The 26878-nt window shown below is 37.8% G+C and overlaps 1 protein-coding gene across 1 annotated transcript in view; it reads right to left on the bottom strand.

Annotated features, from left to right (window-relative positions):
- LOC103718500 (DNA-directed primase/polymerase protein) overlaps window positions 1–26878 on the bottom strand; it is a 49157-nt gene that overhangs the window by 18462 nt on the left and 3817 nt on the right. The window contains 4 exon segments of the mRNA XM_039118710.1: window positions 4591–4707; window positions 12639–12851; window positions 18498–18580; window positions 26355–26529. Coding sequence (XP_038974638.1) covers window positions 4591–4707; window positions 12639–12851; window positions 18498–18580; window positions 26355–26529 — 588 coding nt within the window.

The raw sequence follows: 26878 nt of genomic DNA on the forward strand, positions 1-26878 counted from the left end.
CCATGGGTTAATTGCAGCAGGATATTTTGATTTTTACCAAGTGTTATCCTTCCCTCCCAAAACCTAGACTAGTCATATCTCCTTCGGTCCCTTCTCTTCTGTTCCCTCTTCTCCATGTCCCACCCTGCTTACCTGTGCCCTGGTGCTTGGATCTAGTCCTACTACACAAAGATGAAGAGATCAAGAAAGGAAGACATAGAGGTTGGAGATGATATGTTGAAGAATAAAATGAAGAAAAAAGAGAAGGAGGGGGACAAATCAGATCTACCAGGTCCCAATCTCATTCCCATCGCATCCAAACTTGGCACCATTGCTTCTACCAGATCTAGCCTCAACGCCTCAGATCCTGCCATATCTAGCTGGTGTTCAATGGCTAGGTTGCAATGGCGAACAACTTCTCTCTCAGCATCAAAGGCGATGGTTGCTAACAAGAGAGGAAACAGATGGATCTAGGGGATAATTATTCTTTCTTTTCAATTTTTAACATTTCTTCCCCTATCCAACCAGATGAGGTATTCAGGGTTGACTTGGATGATTCAAGTGGTTGAACCGTCCAAGTTGTCAAGTCAAGCAAGTTTCCTAGAACCTTGGGTTATTGTTTGACTTGACCTATAATGTGCATTGGGTGACAATTGGGATGCCAATCCAGTCAACCACATAGGTCTCTAAGCATTGGTTGTTTATGACATGGGCTCATAACATGCTTTTTGTATAGATCCATATTTAATCATCCTAATACCCTAGCTTTATTCGATTCCAAAGCTTTCGTCATTGATTTCCCCTTTTCTAAAAAAACTAAAGCCTTGATCCATAACAAGTGTAGCATTATTGCAAATTTATCATTCAATATTGAAACAAAGTAAGATTATTTGCAGGCCCGGCCCAGTCCATTGACCGACCGACCTAGCCAGGCCCGGACTGGTGCCAAAGCTAGACCCAAAGACGACTTCCAATTGCAGAGCCCATGTTTCAATCCAATGAGGCAGACTCCTCTTTGGTTGCTAACAAGGGGCTAGGAAACTAGCCTCCACTGGCTATTTGACTCCCATGACTCCCTCGTCAAGTCCACACTCAAAATCTCCTTCTTCTTGTTCTCATTTTTCTGAGTCTTCACCACTGTCCACCACCATTACTATGGCTGCAGCCGAGCCTTGCCAAAGATGAGGTAATAATAGGGTCTCATCTCTCTCTTCCTCTTCTAAACTTTTTCCATCAAGGAGAGCTATCATCGGCCTAGTTCCAACAACAAATTGCTAGAATTTGAAATAATGACCCTCTACATTGTTTCGCTAATCATCAAACTTTTTCATCTATTTTTAAGATAACCGTCGCCGCTCTCCCAGCTATCCCCTCGATGGCCCGCAACCCACGTTGAAGCCCCAGTGGCCAACAATCGGGCTAAGGCTTCATTCGATATGATGAAGCTCTGTTCTACCCCTTGTTTCCTTTGTTTTTCGACCTTCCACTAACATTGGCCATCGGCCATCACCAATGGTCGACCGGCTGTGACGACTAGCACCACCACCAACCACCAGCCATCCCTCTTTTCTTTTCCTAGAAAGCGCCTCTCTCTCCTCTTCTCTCTTTCTTTCTCCTCCTCTCTCTTCTTTCTCTCTTTTCTACTCTTCCATTTTCTCTTTTTTGTGATGGATGCATTGCAGCAGACGATCCCTTTCCTGTGATCTTGGTCGAATCTGGTAAAGGGGTCTTGAACTCTCTGGTGGCCACATAGTATGTCGGGCTCCATCTGGCCCTCATTTGGGCATACTGGACAATATAATCGTCATTAACCCTTGTTTGCTATCAATACCCTAGTCTAACTCTCGTTTCGTGATTTGGTCGGTTGAATTACCTGATTAGATCGGCACCTAGCCAACCCTATCCTTCCTTCAACACTTCCTTCTATTTTTTCTGTAATTGCCCAAACCTTTTCTAATTGTTGGACTTGATTCTATGTAGGGGTGCAAGCATTTGGACAAGAAGAAATCCAACAAGGGGGTATACATTAAAGTTCTTAAATCAAAGTTTTTCTCGGAAGATTTTTAGAAATTATTAGGATTTGTTCGTGTACTTGCAAGGTAAGTAAGATCCACCTTTTCTAGAGATTTGATTAATGGATATATTTTTTGATATTCAATAATTATGAATCGATTTTATATGCAATTATGAATTTTATGGATTTGTGTTTTGAACGAAAAATAAAATTATTATTCAAAAATAATGTTTTATTACGAAATATTGTGCATGTTATTATTTGATCTTATATGGAATACACATTTTTGATTGAATATGATATACTTATTCTATGAAAAGAGCTATACATATCAAATTTGGACTCTCAACCTGACAATATTATGGACCTTGCCAATGGGGGTTAAATGTTGGCACTTTGACTATCCAGAACTTGATTACTATAGCCATACTCTGTAGGGGTTAAGGGTAGTATTATGAACCCACTCCATAAAGGTTTAACTGTGATAGTAGGACCTACCATCCAGAGTTGAGTGCGGTATTATGGACCTATTCTACAAGGGTTCAGTACTATGAACCCTGCTACATGGTAATGTGGTCAAAGTTTAAGGTTGTTGAGTGAACATAATATTTTAAATCAACTTTATGAATATGAACATTTGAGCAATATTAGATATTCTGGATTCGTGTTTTTAAGATATGGGAATAAGTTGTGTTTATCTATGGTAAAATACTTATTTTATTATTCACATTAATTATCTAGCTAAAAGTATCATACTTGCTGCATTGTTGAGCTCATTATTTGGATTCTTCTTTCATTATAGATTCGGGAGAATTAATTGCTGGACAAGGTAGTGCTATATGCACATGATTAGAATAGAGAGTAGTTCGTATCGACGAAGCTTAGAATTAGTATTGTTTCCTTAGTTTAATATAGGAAAAATGTTATGGGTTCTTTATTTTGATTAGTGTTTGAATAATTAGTTGATGCAAGATACTTGTGAAAAAAAATTCTAGATATTTCTTTAATAGCTTGGATATATTAATTGTTTAGAATTTGAAATTTGGATTTTAGTTGCTTTGACTTTATTCCGCTGCATTATTATGATAATATGATGGAAGTGTCGCATGCTTGTAGGAGAAGTGCCCTATAAGTATGTGGCAGTTGCCACATCCCTATCTCGTGATTTCGGGCTAGAAGCATGACACTATTTTTATTTATTTTAATTATCTTCAAAAAATCATTTCAATATCTTTGTCTTGCAGGAAATTGGAATAAAAAGATGGAAATCAGAGAACGAGAGACACCACAAATAAAGGCCTTTGCCCTTTTGGAGACATTCTAAGGGTTTGAAGTTATTCAAAGGAGGCTTCAAATGATTCAGGAATAAGACCATCATCACAAGTTAAGAGGATCTTCTATGTTTTTGCCATCAAATCACTTCCTCGAGGCCTTCATTGACATGAGCAGGTAACTTTACAAATTAATATTCTAATTCTATTGTGATCCCTCATCCCAGGGAAGTGCAAAAGAAAGAATATCATTTCCCACTCTAATCTCAAGTATTGTTTATTGTTGGATGGCTCATAACACCTTATATTTGAAAATGGGTGCCAAGCATACTACTAAATTTATATTGTGAGGGCTGAAATGCTAGTTAGGTTAAAAGCCATTGAATATGTGGAAGCAAAAGGAAGCATGCTGAAACTATGTGCCAATTCTTTTGACATTACTACTACTACAATTTTTCACTTCCAAACAACTAGTCCATCAAACAGGTTGTCTTCCGAAAAAATCCCAAACTATAAATATATAACAAAAAGAGGGTAATTGTAGCAAAGACATGATTATCTTATAATGATACACTTTTACATACTACACAGAGGGACATAACCAATAGTAGCTGTAGTGCTATTACCCCTTTAATAAATCCTACTTCATGTTGGAAACCAGCAAATACTTAGAATTCACAAACAACACGCACATATATAGACACATATGCAATACAAAACATGAGTGTTTTTCGTCAACATACAAGCTCAAGTTTTTGTAAGTTCTACCACTTTAGATTATCAAAAGATCACTTCAGCATTTGATGTCAAACTACAACAACAAAAGAAGGTAGTGATTCATTTTTCCAACTTGTATGTTATTAATTACAAAATGTATGAAATGAGCTCTGTAAGACTCAGTTTCACAGCTAAATATTTAAACAATAACTCCACTACATATCAAGTTAGTCTCCAAATTAACCAATTTCAAATGTCAACCAACTATAAGTGGCATAAGATACCATTATGCAATAATTTTTCATATATCGATCATAAACAAGCAAACAGCATAAAAAAAAGGTTGGACCAATGCATAAGGCTTCTGCCATTGAGAGGCCTGGGGAGGGTCAGATGTACACAGCCTTAACCCCACATGCGGAGAGGCTATTTCCATGTTTCAAACTCATGACGTCTAGATCATAATGGAGCAACATTACCGTTGCACCCAGGCTTACACTCTAACAAGCAAAAAATTAATCAACGTATGAAAGGTTACAAGAAGAGTATCGACATAGTTGATATGGTTATAGAGTTCCGCATAAAAAGTACTACAAAGACAAACCTGACCTCAAAATCAAAGAACAAGATTTTGTTGCAATCTAAATCCATTTTGCATTTTAGAAGTTTTTCGCAATCAACATCCATTCTGCAGATGAGGGATTCCATGAACACCTGCTGCTTGCTCTGCAACCAATTTCAAGAAAGATGAACAGCATACAATCAGGATCAGATAATCTCAGCACTTCCACAGAGATATGCTGCACATTTTTAAAAGCTTACACTTCATAAGGCAGTTCTATTCAGCTTGCATGAAAAACATATTTTAGAAAATTGCTATATTTTATAGAATACTTGTTCTTGCTTTTTTGTCCATATACTGGAGAAGGCCAATGAAAGCCTAGAAATGATATTTAAGATCAGTACTTGTTTACTATGAGACGTAGTTCCAACAAGGCAGGACAACTTGACTAGGTCAGAATTAATTCATAAATGTCTCTTGCACATAAAGAGTTAGGACAGAAGAACAAATCACCGCCAATAACACATAATTTAATTTAGAGAACAAAACTAAATGAAATATCTTTCTTTGTTTGACATCTGACATTGTTATGGAAACATGGCTCTCCCAAATATAAGATCAAAATTGTATTACAAACCACCTTGACAGGATCATGTTTTCTTGAACTAATCTAGGAAATCTCTTGCATCAGGTTGCAATTGCCATGATCTTGAAAATTCAATACTAACTAGTAAGAATTATTTTTTACTATTTCATTTCTGCATAAGAAGTTATCCATTCCCAATGATTTATCTTAATTGTGATGTTCAGATAATTCATAGTCAAGGACCAAAGTATTGCATGCTAATGTCATGCCGGCCTGCCACGGGCAAGGTATGTAACATGCCATGTTGAACCTAAACTTGGCACACGCAAGCAGACACAGACAATACAGCAGATCATGCATTGGCACCATAGACGCCTATCTGTATCAACTCGCATGGAGTGGACAACCCTGTAATATGAATTTAGTTAACCTTTTCTTCACAGAATAGTAAAGCATAGCATTAATAGAAAGTCCAAGCTGATAGAAGATATCAGCATTTTATTGTTCCATTATCTAATTTGTCTCATGAGCATAATAACAAAATTCTTGACGGAAGCCCAAAAGACTTCCAATGCAAAGAACATACAATAGTAAAGCTTGTTTCGGACAATGAACGTGTATACAGCATCTAACACCATATGCTAGAAAAAGTAGTAGTTGAGTAAGAAACATGAAATTACAACAATGAGGCTGGTAAGGATCGAAGGATAAGCAAAATGTACGTGGACGTAACAAAACAAATTTAGAATTAAGAAGACCAAAACGAGTTGAGAAGAGAAAATCATTGACAAAAGAGTCAAAACCAAATATTATCAAAGGGCAGCTTGCATAAATTTCCCATAATTTTTAGTAGTCCAAGTATCCAACAATGTCAACGGAAGATTTATTGAGATAGGCGGCAACCCAACTAGGTCCAAGTAACATAGAAATAATAGAATTGGAATCACCATGGCAGCCTATTCATTGAAAGGATTGAACTGATGCTGGCTGCATATATAACAAGGGTTTCAATACCCTGAGACTTGAAAGCAGGTTTGGAGAGAGGCATTCTTATCAAAGATGAATCCTATATATACAAACACCTAATGAGCACACTAGCGGCATGTATCAATCGATCACATACGGACATTTGATGTATAAAAAAATGCAAAAAACAAAAGAGTACATCAGTAGAAAACATGTTAAATATGTAATTGTTGTAATATAGATGCAAACAGGCACAGTAATAGCAGCTCTATTATGTCTAACACACAGAAATTTCTTCATATCTGGTCTAAGTAAAAAAACATGTGTATAGCTTCCTTAAAAAAAAGAAGAAGAAAGAAGTATGACCTTCAACTACGACCATGTCAACCAAATATCTTTATTAAGATCTACTTGTCAGCACTTCAGAAATTATTTCTTAATAGCATGAAACATTTATTTTTTTTGCTTTTTCAAAAAGATGCATCCATTTAGAAATTGGGGTAACTCAACAAATGTATCTTCACATATACAAGATGGCCACACCAAGATTTGACAAACTTGCCAACCAAATCAACAATCTCATGAGTTTATGAGACCAAACACCATGCCTTAAGCACTCGATGCGACCGAGATAGTATGATGGAGAATGAGAGGTGTGCCTTACAACCTGTCCAAGAATAAAGGGAAAATTAACTTCATGCAAACAACGTAAACAATAAGGCAAAGTGGCTTGAAAACATCTTGGTCCTTAAATTAACTATTGCCTTTATATTTTCTTTCGCTCCAAGTCATCTCTTTATGGTATCTTTTAGAGAATCCTATACTTATATATCCAACTTGTCTAGCTCTACATCAGTCTGTAATGATTCCACCATGAAGAGCTCCCTGTGCTTCTGAAGACTTAAAGAACAGCAACAGGTACAGTATGTATGGCATCTGTCATCAAACAGAACTCCAGAAAAGGCAGTTCACAAGGGCCAGCCTTCTGCTATTCTAGTTCATAAGACTTCTACTTCTCCAATTTTAATCAATAGTAATTTTAGTGTTGCTGGTCATCAAGAATATCCCTGTCATTCTCCTTTCCTGAGGAAGTTTCATATCTGGATCAAAGTTTTATGCTTCATCTACCAACAATCTACTAAAGAAATCAGGTTGGTATTAAAAAAAGAGTAAATTACAAAAAAACCCCTTGAGGTTTACATTCTTACACCCAATAGTATGTAAAACCTACAGTACACGCAATTACATTAACGGCGTTAATGAATCCATTTACCTCATGTGAAAAGCCAAAATTGCCCTCGAGTGATCAGTAAATTACAAAAAAAACCCCTAAGATTGGGGATCTATTATACTTATATCCAATAGTTTTGAAAACCTACGCTTATCCTCCTGAGGTTTATTTTTTCTGGCATTTTAAACCATAACTTAATAGAATATTAGCCAAATCGTTAACTTAAATGAAAACTAACTACCACATCTTAAAAAATTAGAAAATGACCAAACTAACCTTAAATGATAATAACATCCATCCAAGGTACATAGTACCGACCGAACCGACGTACTGGTGGGGACTGGTACCGGTTGGGTACCGGTTGAAACCGGTACTGATTCAGTACCGATTGGAACCGGTATAAAAACGGTTCAAAAAAAATGCGCGGCCGGCACTCTATAGCATTAAAAGCCCACGCGGGGTCTACCCGCGCGGCGAGCCCGCGAGGGAAACCGCGCGCGCAATTCCCAAACACATGGATGCGCGGTTCACACCGCATGGACCGCGCGCAGGTGCGAGTCGGGCGTGTTTTCCCACTCGCACCCATGCCCCCGCGCGCGGGCATTATTCCCCCGGCCTCTCTCTTTTTTTTTTTTCTTTTCTTTTTTTTCCTTCTCCTTTTCTTCTTCTCAAGTTGTTCTCTTTTCTTCCCCTCTTTCCTCCTCTCTTCTCCTCTCTCTCCCTCTTCTCCCGCGAGCAAGGAAGGTCTTCCCCGCGAGGTGCTCGGGAGGAAGAAAGGGCCCAGTAGTCTTCTCCCCCGCAAGAGAGGTCTTCTTCCCCCCTTCGACAGGTAGTCTTCTCCTCTTTCTCTTCTTCTTCCTCTTCTTTCCTCCTCTTTCTTCCTCTTCTTCCTCTTCTTCTTCCCTGCGAGTACGGGTGCGGTTCGCACCGGTACTGGGCTTGTGTCATTGCGAACTGCACCAGTTCGCACCGGTACGGACAAGGAACCGTTCGGTTCCGACCCTTTTAGAATCAAAACTGAATTCTATAGTTGTACCGTACCGGTGCCGGCCAGTACCGATATGGTACAGGCTGAACCGGTTGGAACCGACCGGTTCAGCAGACCTTGCATCCATCCAAGGAGGAGAACCGTGAGACGCCATGGGTCTGGAGCTTGATCTTGATGAATCATCAGAAAAGAGCTATGCTAAGAAAAAGCAATCTAGATCTCTCAGGCAAGTGGATGCCTCTAAAACATTCTGCTGCAGAAAACTAGTACCAAGAGTTCTGTCGCTTAAGCCAGTATATTCATGGTCCAAGCCAGGCCATAGAACTGCAACTGATGCACCCTCCAAAATGAAGAATTCTCATGCACATACTGATTTGGATCCTTTTGATGATAGGTTGCCAAGGCTATCATAATTCTCTGTGACATGGTGTGCGGGAAAGCAAGAACAAACCTGATCAAAAAGAAAGCTCGTTGCTGAATGCTGGTTGGAAATTAAGGATGCTCGTCGCTGGATGCCGGTAGAGAAGGAAGCTTGCCATCAATCGCTCGTTGGAAAGGGACGCTCATGGTAGGGTAGTAAAGCGAGAAAAAAATCCTAGCTACTCAATCTCGAAGAGAAGAAGACTCTTAAAGATGAAAGCCTTCGAAGAGATCGAAGAGTCAAAAAAGTGAAAGATGAGCCTTATTTTCTTATAGGAATATTTTTTGACTTTTTACAATAGATAAATAGTTTTACTAACACTATCAATTTAACTGAGTGTAACTGTAGGTTTTATAAAATATTAGGCGTAAGTGTAATAAACATAAACCTTATGAAGGTCTTTGTAAGGTTATTTTGGTTATTTTAAAAAAATTTCTAATGTGGCACTTCAGTCCCATTAAAAGTTAATGGTTTGACTAACGTTCTGTTAAGTTATGGGTTAAAGTATTAGATAAAAATAAACCTCAGGGCAGTAGGCGTAGGTTTTTCATACTATAGGATGTAAATGTAATTTATCCCTAATCTTAGGGAGGTTTTTGTAAGTTACTCTTTAAAAAATGTGTAAACCAAAAAAAAGACATTGAACGCATTCTAAAAGTGGTTTGATCATTATAATGATCATAAGGTATGAATATAGGAGCTCTTGAGCTCAAGGAGTACATGTTACAATGAATTTAACTTTTGAAGTACACTAGTCAAATTTAAATTATACCAATAAAATTCTTAAGACACTTTTGTAGTTTCTTTCGATAATCTGTATAATTTTAATCTAATTATTTCCACAGCTCTAAGCAACAATGAACAAGAGAAAATGTTTTCTACCAATCAGCTTTGTCTAAGCAATTGGCTCTCATGGTAGTTCAACACTGTGTCTACTCCAACACTACTTATCATGAGGCCAACCAACCCGCTGATTGGTAAGCAATTGGCTCTTATGGTAGTTCAACACCGCGTGTCTACTCCAACACTACTTATCATGAGGCCAACCAACCCGCTGATTGGTTAGCAATGGAAAGCCTGAGGTGACAATGTGATCTAGCTTGGGTTACTGCTTTTCCTTATCCACTTCTTTGACCTCTTAGATCTAATGCTTGTCATTGTTCCTTTCCTATAGGTTTTAAGTGAGGGCTGGCCTCCCACTACATACAAAAAGAAAAAGAAGTAGGTGCTTCCCTACCACTATGATATTTCTGAGGATGATAAGATTGATATTTTAGGATCATGTTTGGTATTGCTTTTGTTTTTCTGTTTTTATTTTCAAAAACCCAAGAAGAAAAATACAAGACTGAATGACATGTATGATGAAACCCTTATGTGTTTTGAAATAGTTTGTAAAACCTTTAGAATTTTTGGTAGGAAGGATTTATTGCTTCAAAAAAGATGAAAGTACAAGCAAAGGATAGCAGATGTTCCATGCAAATGCTGTCTTCAACATCAATCTCCATCTGGTATTTAACTAATTTGTAAAGAAACAAACAAAAAAAAACAATGATGCCAAACAGGCCCTTACAGATTTTACTCCAAATGATTGACTTTAAGACTTTAAGTCTGAAGAGTTTCTGGACAACCAAATTTCGTCATACAAAGGGACCTCTAAGCTCTCTCCTGAGTCCACTTCTTATGCTATCTTGAAGAATGCCATCCAATCTAACATATGATCAAGAATATGATTTCATACAATCAGAACTATTATGAGTCCTTCACATGTCAAGAAATGCAATAATTTGACCAAATAACCCATTATTACACCTGAAGACCAAGTCACAGAAGAACAGACTAAATCAACCGGCGAACGGAAGAACGCATTGCTAGGAACTCAAGTTCGACTCCAAACATGATGAAGATATAACCAATTAAACTTATGAATTATGATTCTGCTGTCCTGACACTCATGTAGATGCACCATACATTACTAGCTTATGTACAAACAAGACACATTTTTGAAAATCCAACACTTGTTTTGAGAATAGAAGATCAACTGAGATCTCTTAAGCCTTCCAACGAAAGTGTGGTTTTGCATAATAAACATGCTTTCCATGCATGCCTATCCAAGAATACTGGCATACCCAATTGAGAACCTATACAAAGAAGATATCTATGACACACGCAATCTACATACTTCGGGAAGTGAACCAACGGATGACAATGATGTGATGTCTCTTAGAATCGCAAGTACCCCATTTCTTATTTTCAGGAATAAGCATATCGTTTATGATTCCGTTCGAATTTTTTGTTGTTCCATTTCTGATGAGTAGAACTATATTATTCTATGTGACATCATGGTGAAAAGGCTAATGCTTATGAGAATTGTTCACTGATTATGCATATACTTATGAGCATCTCTACTTGAAGAAACTAATTTTAAGGCGAAGACATAGATCACTGAACTTGCTCTAGAAACTTCTAGCTTTTCTTTTCTCAATCCAGTGCAATGTTGCTGGATTTCTCTCTATTTTTTAGTATCCCTAAAGCCTTATTTCTAAGTTCCATTCAATCTTGCCATTGTTTACATTCAACGCTTATGCTTTGTGTACCAATGGTATGCCGAAGGTTGCATCAAATACCTAGCCTAATAAAGAGATTGCAAGAATCAAAAGGAACTGTATGTTCTTTGGAGTATATTTCTTATGTCAAAAAATTCTTCTCACTTCATACTACTAGAAGGAAATTTTATATGTCAAAGAAACTCCAACATAATAAATCTAACACCAGCCATATGAAGGTGCTGTTTGGTTACAGCCTAAGTTTAACCACAATATTTGAATAAATGAATGATAGCTTAAGGTACTTATTCCTCTGCACTTCCGAGGGATGGAAGGATAAAGGCCTTTGGTGTCCCTTCCAATCAAGAATTGGGGCCTCACAATTACAATATTTAATGTGTTTCTCTCATTCATGGTTCAATATTCTGGTGTCCTAGGTGTTGAGGGACCACACCAGTCCATCCTGAACTTGGTGATTAAACTCTATTGCGGTGACGATATTATAGGGGGAAATAGCTCAATGCCAAAATGATAAAAAGTTTAACACCTCTTATTTGACTTTTAAATATTTTTAAATAGGAAAAGGATAAATATCCAAAATGCAAAGGTTGTCTTATTCGAAACCCCAATTATCTCTTCTCTCTCACTGCACACCTCCAAATGAACTATTCTTATAGAGAGAAATGTGCTTTTCACATCTTCTTAACCTGAAATGGCTGAGAGGAAGTGTTCATTTTTGAGGTTTCTAACATCAAAACATTCTTCTCATGACATAATAGTAAAAAGAAGTTTTATATATCAAAGAATTCTAACATAACAAATCTATCACCAACTATATGAAGAAGCCATTTGGTCCAGCCAAAATTTAACCAGGATATTTGACTAAATGAATAATAGCTTAGGGTACTTATTCCTCTTAACCCAGGAAAACTACTAGGCCAAAATGGCCAAATAGTTTAACCAGGTTAAAGAGGAATAAGGACCTCAGAAGAGCTTTTACCTTTTCTTTTAAAATCTCAAAAGCACCAGTACCTATTCCTGTTCTATTGGAGTGCCAAAAGAGTTTTCACTGAACATGCCTAGATAAGTGGACTTTATTCGGGTCTATTTGAAAATATTGGCAAACCAAACAGGGTTGATGCAGGATATCCAGAATAATATTAACAAAAATAAAAGCATTAAAATGAAGACATAAATAAAATTAAATCATGGAGTTGAAAATAGAAATTTCATCAACAATTTTTCATAATGACATGAAAGTTTTTATAGAAAAGAAAAGCAATAGCAATATAGTTAAAGATCATTGGATAATCAGCTTCATCGTAGTGCTCCTATACAATACAAATGAAAATAAACTTACCATATTCCTACATTTGAAACGTCCAGTGGGCATCAGGAAAGAAGTTTTTCCAGCTTTTGATGAGAAAGCTAGACGGAAACAACGATTTCGAGAATAAACAGCAGTGTCCAAAAAAAGCTGACACAAGGATTCAGGACAGCTCGTGTCTTTCCTAGTGTACAATTTGTCAGACTGTGGATCACTTCCCCGTAAACTTGCAATACGTGAACATACCTGACAAGGAGAAAGTTCTGCAACAAGTTATTCTCACTTTTTAAATAGAGAACAAATATGTGTGAGGTTCAAAAAAAATATGGATAATGTATTATCAATTTTATACAATGATAAGAATTCAACCTTTCAAACTAAAATTAAGGGACAGTGTATAGCATTATGTATTATAAAACAAATAAACAAATTAAAATGCTGAAAGCCTAAAAATCATGTTTTAACCAAAGAAACCATAAAATAATCATAATGTGCTAACTAAAATACTGACAGAGGCAACCTGGTTCTTGGAACATTCAATTTTCAAATTGGCTTCACAAGCGTACTTCCACTTGCAGTCTTGTATCTGGATAGAATCAGCTTTTTCCCATCATTTAAAAAAAAAACACGTATTAAAGTATTTTGATCAATAGTCTGCCAGACAATGCCACTACCTACCCTTACATAACGGCCCTGCTCCCCGACAGCCAAACCTAAATCTATTTCTAGTCTAGTTACCATGATGTACAGCCCAATAGGAATTGTATGGCTATCATCACCAACACAAGCACAGGGAGGAGTCGGGAAATCATAATGTTTCTTTCATTTTCACCATAAGAAACTCAAGGCACTTTTACATGTCAACATCGAAGCATAGGCAATCATTGCATGTATTGCAGATGCGTCAGAAGCACTGGGTCTGCTCATGATTAAGTTGCGCTGAACTAATAGTCACAAGAAGTCTAATGTGCAATTGCATATTAACTTAGGATGTATGTTGTCATGGATGTGGTTGCAGTAATCTTGTAGTCATACTCATACTGGTCCACAGTGGAATACGGCTGGAAATATGACAAAAAACATAGAAATTGGAGGCAGATTTCAAGTTAAAATCTACGATTCCAAAGCATACATGCCAAGTATATAGATGACACTGATCCTGAAGTGAATGACTCCAACCCATATTAACCACATCATATTGATCAACTTGATCCCTTTGTTGAGAACATAGATGCCAGGAGAAGGGGCTACGGACAAGCAACAAATGATATGATGCATGTAAAATGCCATGAGAATCTCATCTTCTTCTCTTCTTGTAGAACCAACAAAACAAGAAAGAATGTCAAGAACCTCAAGGCTCTGTTTGGTTCAAGAATCAACACCAATGTCTTGAATAAGTGGTTTTTTTCAGCAAATACCAAATGATTGCTGTTACTCAACTCTGATAGTTTTCTTTTGGTCAGCAGGGTTATAATTTGCTTCAATTTGAACAAAATCATATGGAGGCATGGAGGCAGGGGAAAAAATGGAGTCATGGAGGCAAATGGGTCCGTTCACCTAAGAGACTGACTTTGATCATTGCCTGCAGAATCCTGATCATGGTGCTAGAGGCAGTTGCCCAGCTCCCTGTACATGGATATAAAATGCAGGCAAGAACAAGGGTCACGAAAGCACCACAACTCCTCTATATCCTCTTGCTCTAGTAGGTATCTTGAGGACATAAATTCTAGCACAAAGAGAGTTGGGTTGATGGGGATGAATGGTGCAAGCGATCGACACAATGGCATCAGGGATTGTCCTCATCTTTTTCTTTGTAGAAGTGTTATCTTGTGCTTAGTGTATGACGAATCCTCCTTGGTGTCTCGGACCAAGGCCATCCGAACCAAGTTGCAAGACCTGGCATGGTCCATTGACCGGCCGGCCTATAGCTCATATGCGGCTTTAGCTCAGCCTACTTTCAGAGTAAGGCCCAAAAGCCCGTTCCCAATTTCATTAGGGCCGAGCCCCCATTTAATTCAAAAAAGGAGGCTGACTCCGCCTCCTCCTCGAACTCCAGCGGTAGGGAAACTCACTGGCTATTAAACCCTCCCCATCACCCCTTGTTAAGCCGCACCTCAAATTTCTTCTCTCCTTATTGTTCTAGGTTTCTGTCGTCGTGCCCTATTATTGGGCTCGTCGTCACCGAGGTCGATCCTCGCCAGAGACGAGATAATACACTTACCTTTCTCTTCTCCCCAACTCTCTCTCCCCTCCTATCTTAGCAGTGCACCACCGGCTGGATTTTTGCCGAAAAGAGAGACCGAAAAACCTTCCCTATTTTGGCATCTGCCAACCAGATTCCTTGTTCTTGGAACCAATTTCCGTTGTTTTCATCTCCGACCCCTTGACATTCTGCAACCAACATTAGAGGTCGGCCAACTGTCGGCCAGCAAGTTGAGGCTCAATTCCACGTCGAGCCTTGTTTTAAACACTCGAACCCCCATTTTTCTTGCTTTTTTCGGGCCTTCCATTAGCCACTCACCATCATCACCTGTCATCACCGCTGCTTGTCATCAATCCTCTAGCTAGCACTCGATAGCACGACCACCAAACACCACCACCAGCACCCCAATTTTTGTGCACCCACCTCTCTCTTGTTTCTCTATTTTTTCTCTCTCCTCTCTTTCTCCTCTCTTAAGTGATAGGTGGACCCTAGAGGGTCCCTTTCCTGTGATCTTGGTTGACCCCAATAAAACAGTCTAGAACTCCTGATGCAGCATATTGTCCCACCCTGACCCTTATCACGCACCGTTGGACTCTATCATCATTAATGCTTATTGTGTTATTATTACCTTGGTCTAACTCTTGTTCTGTCATTTGATCAGTTGGATTACCTAATTGGGCTAACCCAAACCATGGGACACCACCACCCGATCAGTCCTATTTTTCACAATTGCTCGTACCTTGTCTAATTATTGGACTCAATTCTATGTAGGGGTGCTATCGTCTGGACAAAATGGTATCCAGCAAGGGGGTGCTATTTGCATTTGTCTGTGTTCTCGCAAGATAAATAATGATCCACCCTTTCTAGGTTTTTCAATTAATTAATATAATTTTTTGATGCTAAATAAATAATAAGTCGATTTATATGCAATTTATGAATTTTATGGATCCGTGTTTTGAATGAAAAATAATATTTATGATTCTGAAGCAATGTTTTTGGATGAAATATTATGTATGTCGCTTATAGCTAATTATGCATGTCATTTATTGATCTTATATGGAATATACATATTTCGATCAAAATGTGACTTATAGTATTCTATCAAAAGAGCTTTGATACATTTTGGATTTGAACATGTAGCCGGACTATGTTACCCCGCTAGTGGGAGTTATACCTTGGCACTTAGATACCCTACTAGTGGGGGTTATATATGGGCATTTCAATACCCTGTCAGCGGCGGTTATACATGGGCACTTCAATACCCTGCCAGTGGAGATTATAGGTTGGTCCTTTGATACCCTGCCAGTAGAGTTATATGTCGGCACTTCGATACTCTGTCATTTGAGTTTATGCATAGGCATTATGACTATTTCTGAATTCATTAATCTAGCCTGGCCATAAGGTGTGAGTATATTCATAGAAAGGCTGTTGAGTTGAATTATGATAATTTTGAATTATCATACATGATATTTTAAATTGTACTGAGTATTTGAGCAATTATGATATTCTTATTTTGCCTTGTTTAAATTTGTATTAACTTTGCCTATATACTTATTGTTAAAAGAAAGTTTATTGAATTATCTAGTTGAGGTGTTCATTACTTACCAAACCGTTCAGCTCATTATTTGGATTTTTTTCTTATTACAGATTCAAAGAATTAGACAGTGACAGGGTATTGCTATGGGCGTGTGATTAGAAGTGAGAGCTGATCGTAACAATTAGCTTAGAATTAGTACTAGTTTCCTAGTTTATTATTGGAAATATGTTGTAGGGTCTTTATTTTGATTAGTGTTTGAAGAATAATTGATGTCAGACTCTTGTAAACAAGAAATTCAAGATACTTCTTATAGCTTGGATTTATTAATTATTAGACTTTGGAATTTAGATTTTAATTACTCTAATTTTATTCCATTGTGTTATTATGATGATATGATGAAAACATTGCATGCTTGTGGCGAAAGTGCTCAATGAGTATATGGCGGTTGCCATATCTCTGGCTCAAGATTTTGGCTCAGGTGTGTTACATAAGTATTGGATGAATTATCGGTTGGTGACTGATATAGTATGATACTGACTCAATAGCGTACTAACACTTAATGTGCTGCACACCCCCAAATATGCAACTTATTTCACAAAAAAATTTTGAACATTATTTTATTTATTATTATATTTTTAATCTAAAAAATTATATGATGAACAAAAAAATCACGATTTCTTTGGCATTGTGTAGATAATCCTTAGATCTACAGCATATCACGAAATTAGGCCAAAATACAATATTATGGCATGATTTTTCCACATTTTACCTATTTTTTGCCTATTTTAGGCTTCAAAAAGAAAAAAGACTTGAGAGAGGAAGGGAAGAGGGAGTTTTGCTCACTAGGAGTTGAATTTCGGATGAAAACTACGAAGATTGGGGCTTCTCCGACATTTTTTGGTTAAAAAGAAAAAAAATAAGATTGAGAGAGCTGAGAAAGCACAGCAAGCCTTCTCTACATTTTCCCTCAATCATTAAAGGTGGGAGCCACAAACCAGCCCGAACCATCATGGATCGAACAAAACCAAGCAATTCTATTTGATTTGGGTCGATTTAGGCTGGTTTGGGACCTACCCCGACCTGATAGGCAGTCTCGGTTCCGACCCGAAGCAGTTTGGGATGGGATGGTTATCCTTGTCTCTAACAATTAGAGTAGCCCGCAAGGCCCAGTATACATACCACATACGGTTATGGGCGATCAGAAAATCTTTTGGCAAATTTGGACACAAGGTTATGGATAGCATGTAGGTGATGCATATGCACAGCCATACCTAAACTAAGGCCCCACCAACCCATACTAGCCTATTGATGCCTCTAATGCACCTAGTTTACATTCACCATTATCTCATCCAGTACAATGCATGGAGTGCATGAGACAACATAGTGGGTGGTGCCACCAGTACATGGCACTCCAATAATACAGATTGTACCTAAACAGCACCCATAATATCTTATGGGCGAGCCCATTAGGCACTCAGTGTGAGGTTGAGGTGAAGACCATGAATCATGTATTGTGATAAACATTTATTTATAAAAAATTGACAATTATATATTATGTCTTGATGTTGTATAGTCAAACATAATGATTTCATATACAGCATGTCAGTACTTTAACATGATTTATATAATTTTAGTGGTACTATGAATTTTGTGATTAAATAAAACTATTTTTAACAAGGGATGCCGTTAATTTAATGTTAATGCATGTTAGGATGCCATTTGGCTCGAAAGGCACAGCAAAATATCAGCACACACATATTCTCATTCTTGACTATACAATAGCATGTTGGGCTTTAAAATAATGTTTTAATGAATGAAATAACTCTTATGTAGGAAGACGTTCGAAGTATGATTCATACAAAAAGGAAAAAAACCCCACTGGCCGTGCATTAAAAAGCATTCCATTGCAACACGCCAGTTCGTGCCAGATGCCGGCAAGGCAAGGCACACAGCACTTGCCATGCCAGCCCTTGGATAGCATGAGCATAGCATGCGGCACATGATTTCTAGTTCTATTTTACTGCAAAAATACAACAGGTAAAATTTGATAGATGATGGCAGCATCATACTTGAAATGCATAGGATCTTTTACAAATTAGAAGCTTGGAAAAAAAGGAATTAACTTATAGATTTAAGATTGATATTTGAATACCTCCGAAACAAATGCACCAGCATGTGAGTTGTCCTTAAAGGCAGTCTTTGGAATGCGGATGATCAAATGACGCGAAAATTTTTCTATCACAACTCAAAAAAGTAATTACAACAATCATATGTTTTAATAGTTAAATTTAAGCAAAATATATGATTTTAAAAGATGAAATAAAATCTAAAAAATCTTTCTTTAATTCAGTCCATTTATGTAATAAATAGGCAAAATTTACACAAAATGTAGTTGTACAACTAATATGAATTATCCAGCAGAACAACAGAAAATGCCATAAATAAGAACCTAAGTAGTAATTAAAAGATCGTGATAACAATGTCACTTTAATTGGCTTTAAACACAGATCGAAATGCATGAACACACTAGAGCAAAGGCTTAAGTCCTAGTTCGAGGATCCATATCATTCTAGGGCCTGTCAAGGCACTACCAAGATGCCCCTGCCTTGGCACGTGGGACGACTTGATACCTCGGTGGTTCACTGCAATGACCCTTCTTTTTTCCTTCATTTGTATGTTCCTTTTAATGATTTTTTAGATGCTTTGGAGTTCTTTGTCGAAATTTAGGCCCTAAACTAGGTTTTTTAAGCTAGTTGAGATAATGGTAACAGAACTGGTACTAACACTTATGGCTTGGATGAAAACTTAAAATAACAATAAATTTAAATGGCATATAACTTATCGATCATATCATGCATATGAATGAGATGCATATTTATAAATCATACAAAAATCAATTTATTGTTATTAATATATTTCAAGTTTGTTAGGATTTTTCTTGAAAATTTTAAATCAGTGTGAATGAGGAGCATGTCCATCGCATGCACTTCATTATGCCTTAATTCATATTTAAAAGATGTACCAGCGTAGGGCCTCTTATGGACCTTAACTCAAGGACTAAGATTTAATCTTAAATGCTCAAAAACATCATCTAATCCTTAATAAATAACCCTAAAAAGCCTATAGCTTCTAAGCAACTATTAAAAATAATAAACAAACAAAAATAATAGAAAATAAAAAGTTGGCATCCCCGTGACTTACTGGAACACCAGATCATCCAAAGTATGAAGACAATGGTATCAGCTGTCCCAATCACCATCATGGTTTATCCCAACCAAGACAACTTTGAATGAGCCATTTTTTCATGTCTTGGGGTCTCAGACCCATCCAATGACTCAATACCTAGCCAGCCAATCTAGGATAGCTAGAATGGACCAAGACAAATGTGGGTCTTTCATCTTTGAACTAAATGTTCAACGTACTTTTTTGAATTCATAAATAACATCTAGATGTAAAAGTTAACATCTACCTACAAGAAAGGACAATACGATATCAAGCATAAATAATAAAAAAGGCTTATAGCATTAGAAATATGTACAAAGTTTATCGCACTCCATACAAAACATCTAAGAATTCAATAATGCCCGCATAATACATATAATGTACTATCATTGTTTGTTCTTTTACAATGCAATGATTGACTTAAGGTCCGAGCATTGTCAAATATGTGTACAATGTTTGACTATAATATTATTAGATGTTCAAAAGAGTGGCCATGATACGGAGGCAACTAGTGACAATATAGCAATAGAACAGGCACAAAGACGGATTATTTAAAGAAGAAGAAGAAGAGAATTTTACATAGATAAACTAGAAATAAGAATTAAATCAGAAGTAATTAAAGGAAAAAAAGGAATAATAAGAAAAATATGTTTTCACATTTATTTGAAAACCTACTATATGGTAACATGATCTGTTAACAAATAAAATATCTATTTTCCCTGTAATTTTTTATTGATTGATTGCCCAAAAAGCATGTTCAATGATTTTCATTAATGCAACAAGCAAATCTACATAATAATGAACAATCAAAGCAATGTCGAAATAAAAAAGTTAATAGATCAATGCAAGGGATAACCAAATGCCTAAGGCAAGGTGTTGGGGAGCCAATGGAAAAGACAAAGGGTGCATATGGGAGGTGGGGTTCATAACCTACACATCTGAGACAATCTAATACCTCTGACCACCTCTCCTAGTTCCTGAACCACCCCAAAAGACAGTCCAAACCTGACTCACCAAGGCCACCTGGGCCTAGGCAGGCTGCTTGGGAGACCACTAAATATCTAGGTCATGTATATGGGACACCTAGGTCTAGGTGGGCCACTTAAGAGAAGCCAAGCCTCACATGAGGGACACTAAAGCAAATGGGTGCTAAGCGGGAGCTAAGGAACGACCTAAGCCTAGGTGGCAATATAGTAAAGAGCATAATTCTAAGCTATTTCACATCCGCTCGGACCACATCACGTCATACATGTATATCTGCTCCTGTGTCATTTCACATACAATTTAACAGTGTTTTTTTTGTGACATGTATTAAAAAAATTAGTAAATTACTTACACTAGAGTACTCATAAGTAGCATGAAACAATTCTTTTGAAGATAATAAAAAGATTAAGATTTCTGGCTGAACATAAGCTCACTCTATATTTGAGTGACAATATGTAAAATGTGGTACAACATAAAAGAAGAGAATTGCCAAAAATTTCATAGATCAAAAAAGATAAGGTTGAAATATAGGATTCTATCATATAAAAAAAATCTCATAGTGACACCAAGGAGGTGTTGAACTTCGGCTAAAAACTCGAAGGAGGAAGGATATATCGGTGTAACCAATTGTGGCAAGGAAGAAACTCCACTACAGCACATACAACGCAATGAAGACGGTAGTTGGAAGAGGAGCAAGAACGGATCACTCTCTTTCAAGGCCAAAAATACTACCTCGACAGGCCACTCCAAAAACTTCGGCTCTCACACGCTCACTCGCAAACTCTTAAGAATTCACCAAACGGGAGGAGAGAGAGAATAAAGAGAAAATAAGAGAAGAATAATTCTCACAATAGAATCTCCACTAATCAATATCTATCGTATCTCTAGTATGATTAGAGAAGGAGCCCGTTGGGGATACTTATAAGTACTATAAAGAGGACTCTTTTCTTCAACCTTCTAATATGGAATTCCAAGTCCTATTCTAAGTCGAAGAACCCTAACTACTAACTTTTCTAATAACATCAAAACTTCTCAAAAGAAAGTTCACAAAGAATCAAAACTCCCTAAAATCAACTAATATCAACTTTCCTAACTAAGATAGGAAAATAATTAATCATCAAAAGCAGTTGACCCATGTGTACAGGACCCACGACTCATGCAGCTGGGACCCGCAACCTGTGCGATCGAGATCCATGACCCATGCAGCCGGGACTCCCGACCCATGCAGTCGGGTTTTCCGACCCATGCGGTCGAGAATCCTGATTAGTTCAGCATCACGTGCATCCTAAGCACTCCGGTGTCATACTCCCCCTATTGGAGAAAACTTGCCATCAAGTCTAGATCTTCTTGATCTTCCTAGTCTTCATAGTAAGGTGATAGATTGGCTATGTTGAATGCTGCAAACACTCCATAGTCTCCAGAAAGTTCGATTTTGTAGGTATTATCGTTAATGCACTTTAGAACCTTAAAAGAACCATCAATTATTTTGTTGCATAGCATTCTGGTGGCAAATTGCACTACTGCAGGTTGAGGTTGGGCAACGAGCACAAGAAGTTGATATAATCCTCAAAGTTTGATGAGAAAACAAGGCTTGGGTCCAGTACAACTAGAGGATCGATAAAACCAATGCCAAGTTCGAATAGAGTGGAGGGATACAGGAAGTACAAGTTAGGGCCTTGGGACATGATAGCCTGTCAATGGTCACCGTGCTTTTTAGCACGGATGGACATGGCAGAGGCAATCATAGAAATCATGGGTAGCTAAGGAACATAGTCACCCGGGTACCATGCAATCGAGAGCCTTCTTCCTGAATTGTGTTTTCCATAAAGAACATATGCAATGGCAGCACCACCTTGTTCGCCACCAGGTAAGATCACCAAAATTACAAGGCCTTTGGAAGTATCTGCAGCATCATTGATGAGCTTTGTTTGGAAGCCATGAAGGATGCGATTTGACCGGTCTAGATTCTCAGATTCTAGATCCAACCTAGCAATGATTATTGCCACATTGGTAGTCTTCGCAACATCAAAAGCCCAGACGATGCTATCTTGGGATGTGTAAGCCACATTACCAAAACCTTGCTTGTAGTGAACTTCAACCTCCTTGATAATGGCATTAAACAAGACGGGCTCTAGGCTAACTAGTCCAATCTTCTGCCTTATCCAGTTTTAGCCTAGTCTTCAGGTTGATGCCATCTATCATAGAATCTAAAAGATGGACTTCGTGCTTCTTTCTCCCAAGAAGTGACATGAGCATGTTGTAGTACGATGCAGTGACCAAGTTTGGATATTCGTGCTGCTTCTCTCCCATGCCATGCGAAGAGCATTTAATGTGCAAGATGTTATAGCATGAATGGTCTTCTTCATCAACTACCACAATCATATTAAGGCTTCAGTGTACCACTAATGCTTCATCTTGATCGGAATACACTAATTCTTCCTCGCTTGGGCCTTCCTCGTCCCACTTGACTAGCTGATTTTCTTCCTCATCTTCTACACATGATCCTTATTCCATCAAAGAGATGAGCTTTATATGTGGGCAGTAAATTGCAATATGCACAAACACTTGGCACTTGAAATACTTGCGAGGGTTAGAAGCGATAGTGTTGGAACAATCGTGGTTGCTAAGGATGTTGCCGTCCTTCTTTTGAGGTGATTGGGAGGTGTTGGCTTTGAAGGATACCATGGTCGGCGGAACCATCCCGAACCGGGCGGTTCTAGCCGTTCCGAGCCGTACCAGCAGCTTACCAGTATGTTTCTGGCAACGAAAACGAAAACCGTTGTCGGAGGTGGAAAAGGAGAGAGGAAAAAAGAGAGCGAGCGGGGGAGAGAGGAAGAGGAAGAGGAAGAGGAAGAGAGAGAGAGAGAAGCCGGCGGAGGCCGTCACCCGGGCGGGATGCGAGGTTGCGGCCGATTTTCCTATTTCGAACGAAATAGGAGTCTGGCCGCTAAAAAAAGCGCGATTTTTAAGTGAAGTCGGCAAATCGCTTGCCAACTCTACTTAAAATTGCGATATTACTTAAAAAACGCAATTTTTTTAGGCCTCGCCTCCTGCCCAAGCATCGGCCTCCTCTCTCCCTCTCTTCTCCTTTTCTCTCTCTTTTTCTCCCTGCCACGATCTGTGTTGTTCTCTCCTTTATCGGTACAGGCCCGGCACGGTGCAAGCCTGTAACGTCTCGTGCTACCGAAAAATCGGTATGGTGCCTGATACCAATTCCGCCGACCCTGGAGGATACCAATGTCTTCAACACGAACTCCCCCAGTTGGACCTACATCTGTATACTTTGAAAAGTATGAATTATTTATTCTTAGTTGTTGCTTTTCGACTTTTGTTGCCAATTGTAGCACACCATTCAGCGTCCAATAGGGCTAAAGTTGCATAACTTGCTCAATTTCAGGCCTAAATCCACCAAGATATTATACTATAGTTTGCTCTTTGAGCTTCTTAATGTCGTACATCATAAGGAGTTGCTCGAATTTCATTGTGTACTTTTCTACAGTTGTGTCGCATTGCCGAAGATTGTGGAGCTTAACAAATTTATTCTTACGATAATCTTCAAGTAGGAACTTAAATTTGAGTTCGTGACGCATCTTTTCCCACGTTCGGATCTTGCTGCATCCTTCATGCTCACATCATCGCTTTAGATTTTTCCACCAAATTGATGCATACTTTTTGAGCTTGATGGCAACTAGCTTGATGCATCGATCATCAGAAATTTCATTGAGTTCGAAGACTTGTTCAACGGTGTGGAGCCAATCAACGAACTCATCAGAATGCAGGTGTCCTTCAAAGTCGGGGATGTCTATTTTCATACCAAAGTTATAATGGTTGCGATGTGGTCTTCATTCATGCTGGTACCGGATATCTTCTACACTCGACGAAGACGCTTTTCTGTTGTAGGACGGATTGAAATTTTCATTGGAACACTCGCTTTCATCATCAAAAGGCGCATTGTCTGAGTAGTGATTGGAACTTTGGCAATGTCGATGTTCGCATTTCTCTTACCATTGACAAAGCCATTGATTTTCTTGTTAAAGTTATTCAAGCTAGCGGTGCATTTCATCTAATTTGATATCTCGCGGATCTTCTCCACGTTCAACATGCTCTTCGACATTGCGGCGATGGGGCGGCATCTTGAAACAATGCTCTAATACCAATATCGGAGAGGTGTCAAACTTGGCTTAAAAACTCGAAAGAGGATGGGTATGTCGGCACAACCAATTATGGCGAGGTAGAAACTTCACTACACACATACGACATAAGGAAGATAGTAGTTGGAAGAAGGGCGGATCACTCTCTTCCAAGGCCAAAAATACCATCTTGGTAGGCCACTCCAAGGATACAGCTCTCACACGCTCACTCGTAAACCCTACAAATCCACCAAAAGGAAGGAGAGAGAGAATATAGAGAAAACAATGAAAGAATAATTCCCACAATAGAATCTTCACTAGCCAGTATCTCAAGTATCTTTAGTATGATTACAGGAAGAGCCCCGATGGGGGTATTTATAAGTAGAACAAAGGACTATTTTCTTTAACCTTCCAATATGGAATTCCAAATCCTATTTTAACTCAAAAAACCTAACTAGTAACTTTTCTGATAACATCAAAAGTTCTCAAAAGAAAGTTCACAAAAAATCAAAACTCTCTAGATTAATTAACATCAACTTTCCTGACTGAAATAGAAAATAATTAATCATCAAAAACTAGGACCCATGCATACTTGACCAAGGATCCGTGCGGCCGGGACTCACGATCAACGCAGCATCATGTGCGTCCTAGGCGCTCCGGCATCACATAGGAGGAAGCAATCACCATTGTACTATGAACCACAATGATTGTCCCACAATCTCAGTGGTTACTCAGGGGGGAAACATGCATGAATAATAAAAATGGCAATAACATATACCTAAGATTTTACATCTTTTTTTTTCCTTTTATAGTTAACTTTTCACAGTTAGAAGGAGAAAGCAACTATCAAACAGAACATTTAAGAAAAGTCAGAAAAAGGAAAAGCAACATAAAAACAGTTGAAGCAATGAGAAAAAAATCTGAAGGATCTCCAAATTGTGAACAATAGGAAGAATAGATTGCAAAACAAGATATTCGAAGCCAACACCAAAAATGGCCCATAGATTGTAAACTATTGGAACAGATATAGAAATAAGAACCACAACAAAAAGTCTCCCTCAAGTTTTATCTAGTTTGATTAAAGACCATAATGAATTAGTGATATTATCTATTCCATCTATAGAAGCAAATTAGCGAAATGCTGGAACCAGTGTTCTAGTCTGATCAAGAGCTATGCATCAGTCAATACATTTTATACTGTAACAACAACACTAGTTCCTGATTGGTGTGTATACTATAAATAGTCAAGATATAGGCAGAACTAATGACAAAAAATTCTAAGTTAGAGCTCAAACATCAAAATAATAATGAACTAGGCAAAAGAAGTCGTATGAATTGCATCTGGAGGATAGGAAGAATTATGCAGAAATTAAGAGGAGCTTTAAATAATGTAAACTTTCATTAAGTCAAAATAGATTGTACCTGAAAAAATATTCTAAACAAAAAATAAATATGTAGGCCTACAATTGGAAAGTCAGGCATCAACAACGAGATTCCCAATAATAATCAAAGTTCAACTAATACAAAAGAAGTTGTTGACATGAAAAACTTGATCAATAGTGGAAAAAGGAGATGCATAAACCATAAAGCTTGATCAAGAAAAAATAAAAGGATAAATTGAACTAAATAGAATAAATGGTCATTAATTAACAAAGCTATTAGAACAAACATACCTTTGGTAGATGAATCAAGCTCTACCACCCATTCTTCATTTCCTTGTATAAAGTATTTCTCAAATAAGACTTTATAAGTGATAAATATCAAGGTGTCTACCATTTCATCTACATTTCTATCATTGTTGATCTTCTTGTCAAATTCCAGATCAAAATACAAGTGGCAAGGAACACCCTGAAGAAGTTACTAGTCAAAACATGCAAGTGAAAAGTACTATCAATGACCCACAAAAGAAGAATTTACATGACTGCTACAAAATACATAGATGGAATTACCCTTTAACGAGCATGAGCAAAATTTGACAAGTATTTAGTAGATTCTAAAAATCAATATTAACTATTTTAGGAAAAATTTATGAGCAGCCAAATGAAAATTTTGCCATAAAAGTCAGTTTACGATAAATCAAAATGAAGCTTGAACATTTATTGTTAAGCTTGCTTGAGATGGAATACCCCTCTCATTTAACTCCAGCCCACAAAATATATTTAGAAGATAGCAAGCCCCACTTATTTTGAGCAATCAT

The sequence above is a fragment of the Phoenix dactylifera genome, unplaced genomic scaffold (genome assembly GCF_009389715.1).
Source record: "Phoenix dactylifera cultivar Barhee BC4 unplaced genomic scaffold, palm_55x_up_171113_PBpolish2nd_filt_p 000397F, whole genome shotgun sequence".
NCBI lineage: Eukaryota > Viridiplantae > Streptophyta > Magnoliopsida > Arecales > Arecaceae > Phoenix > Phoenix dactylifera.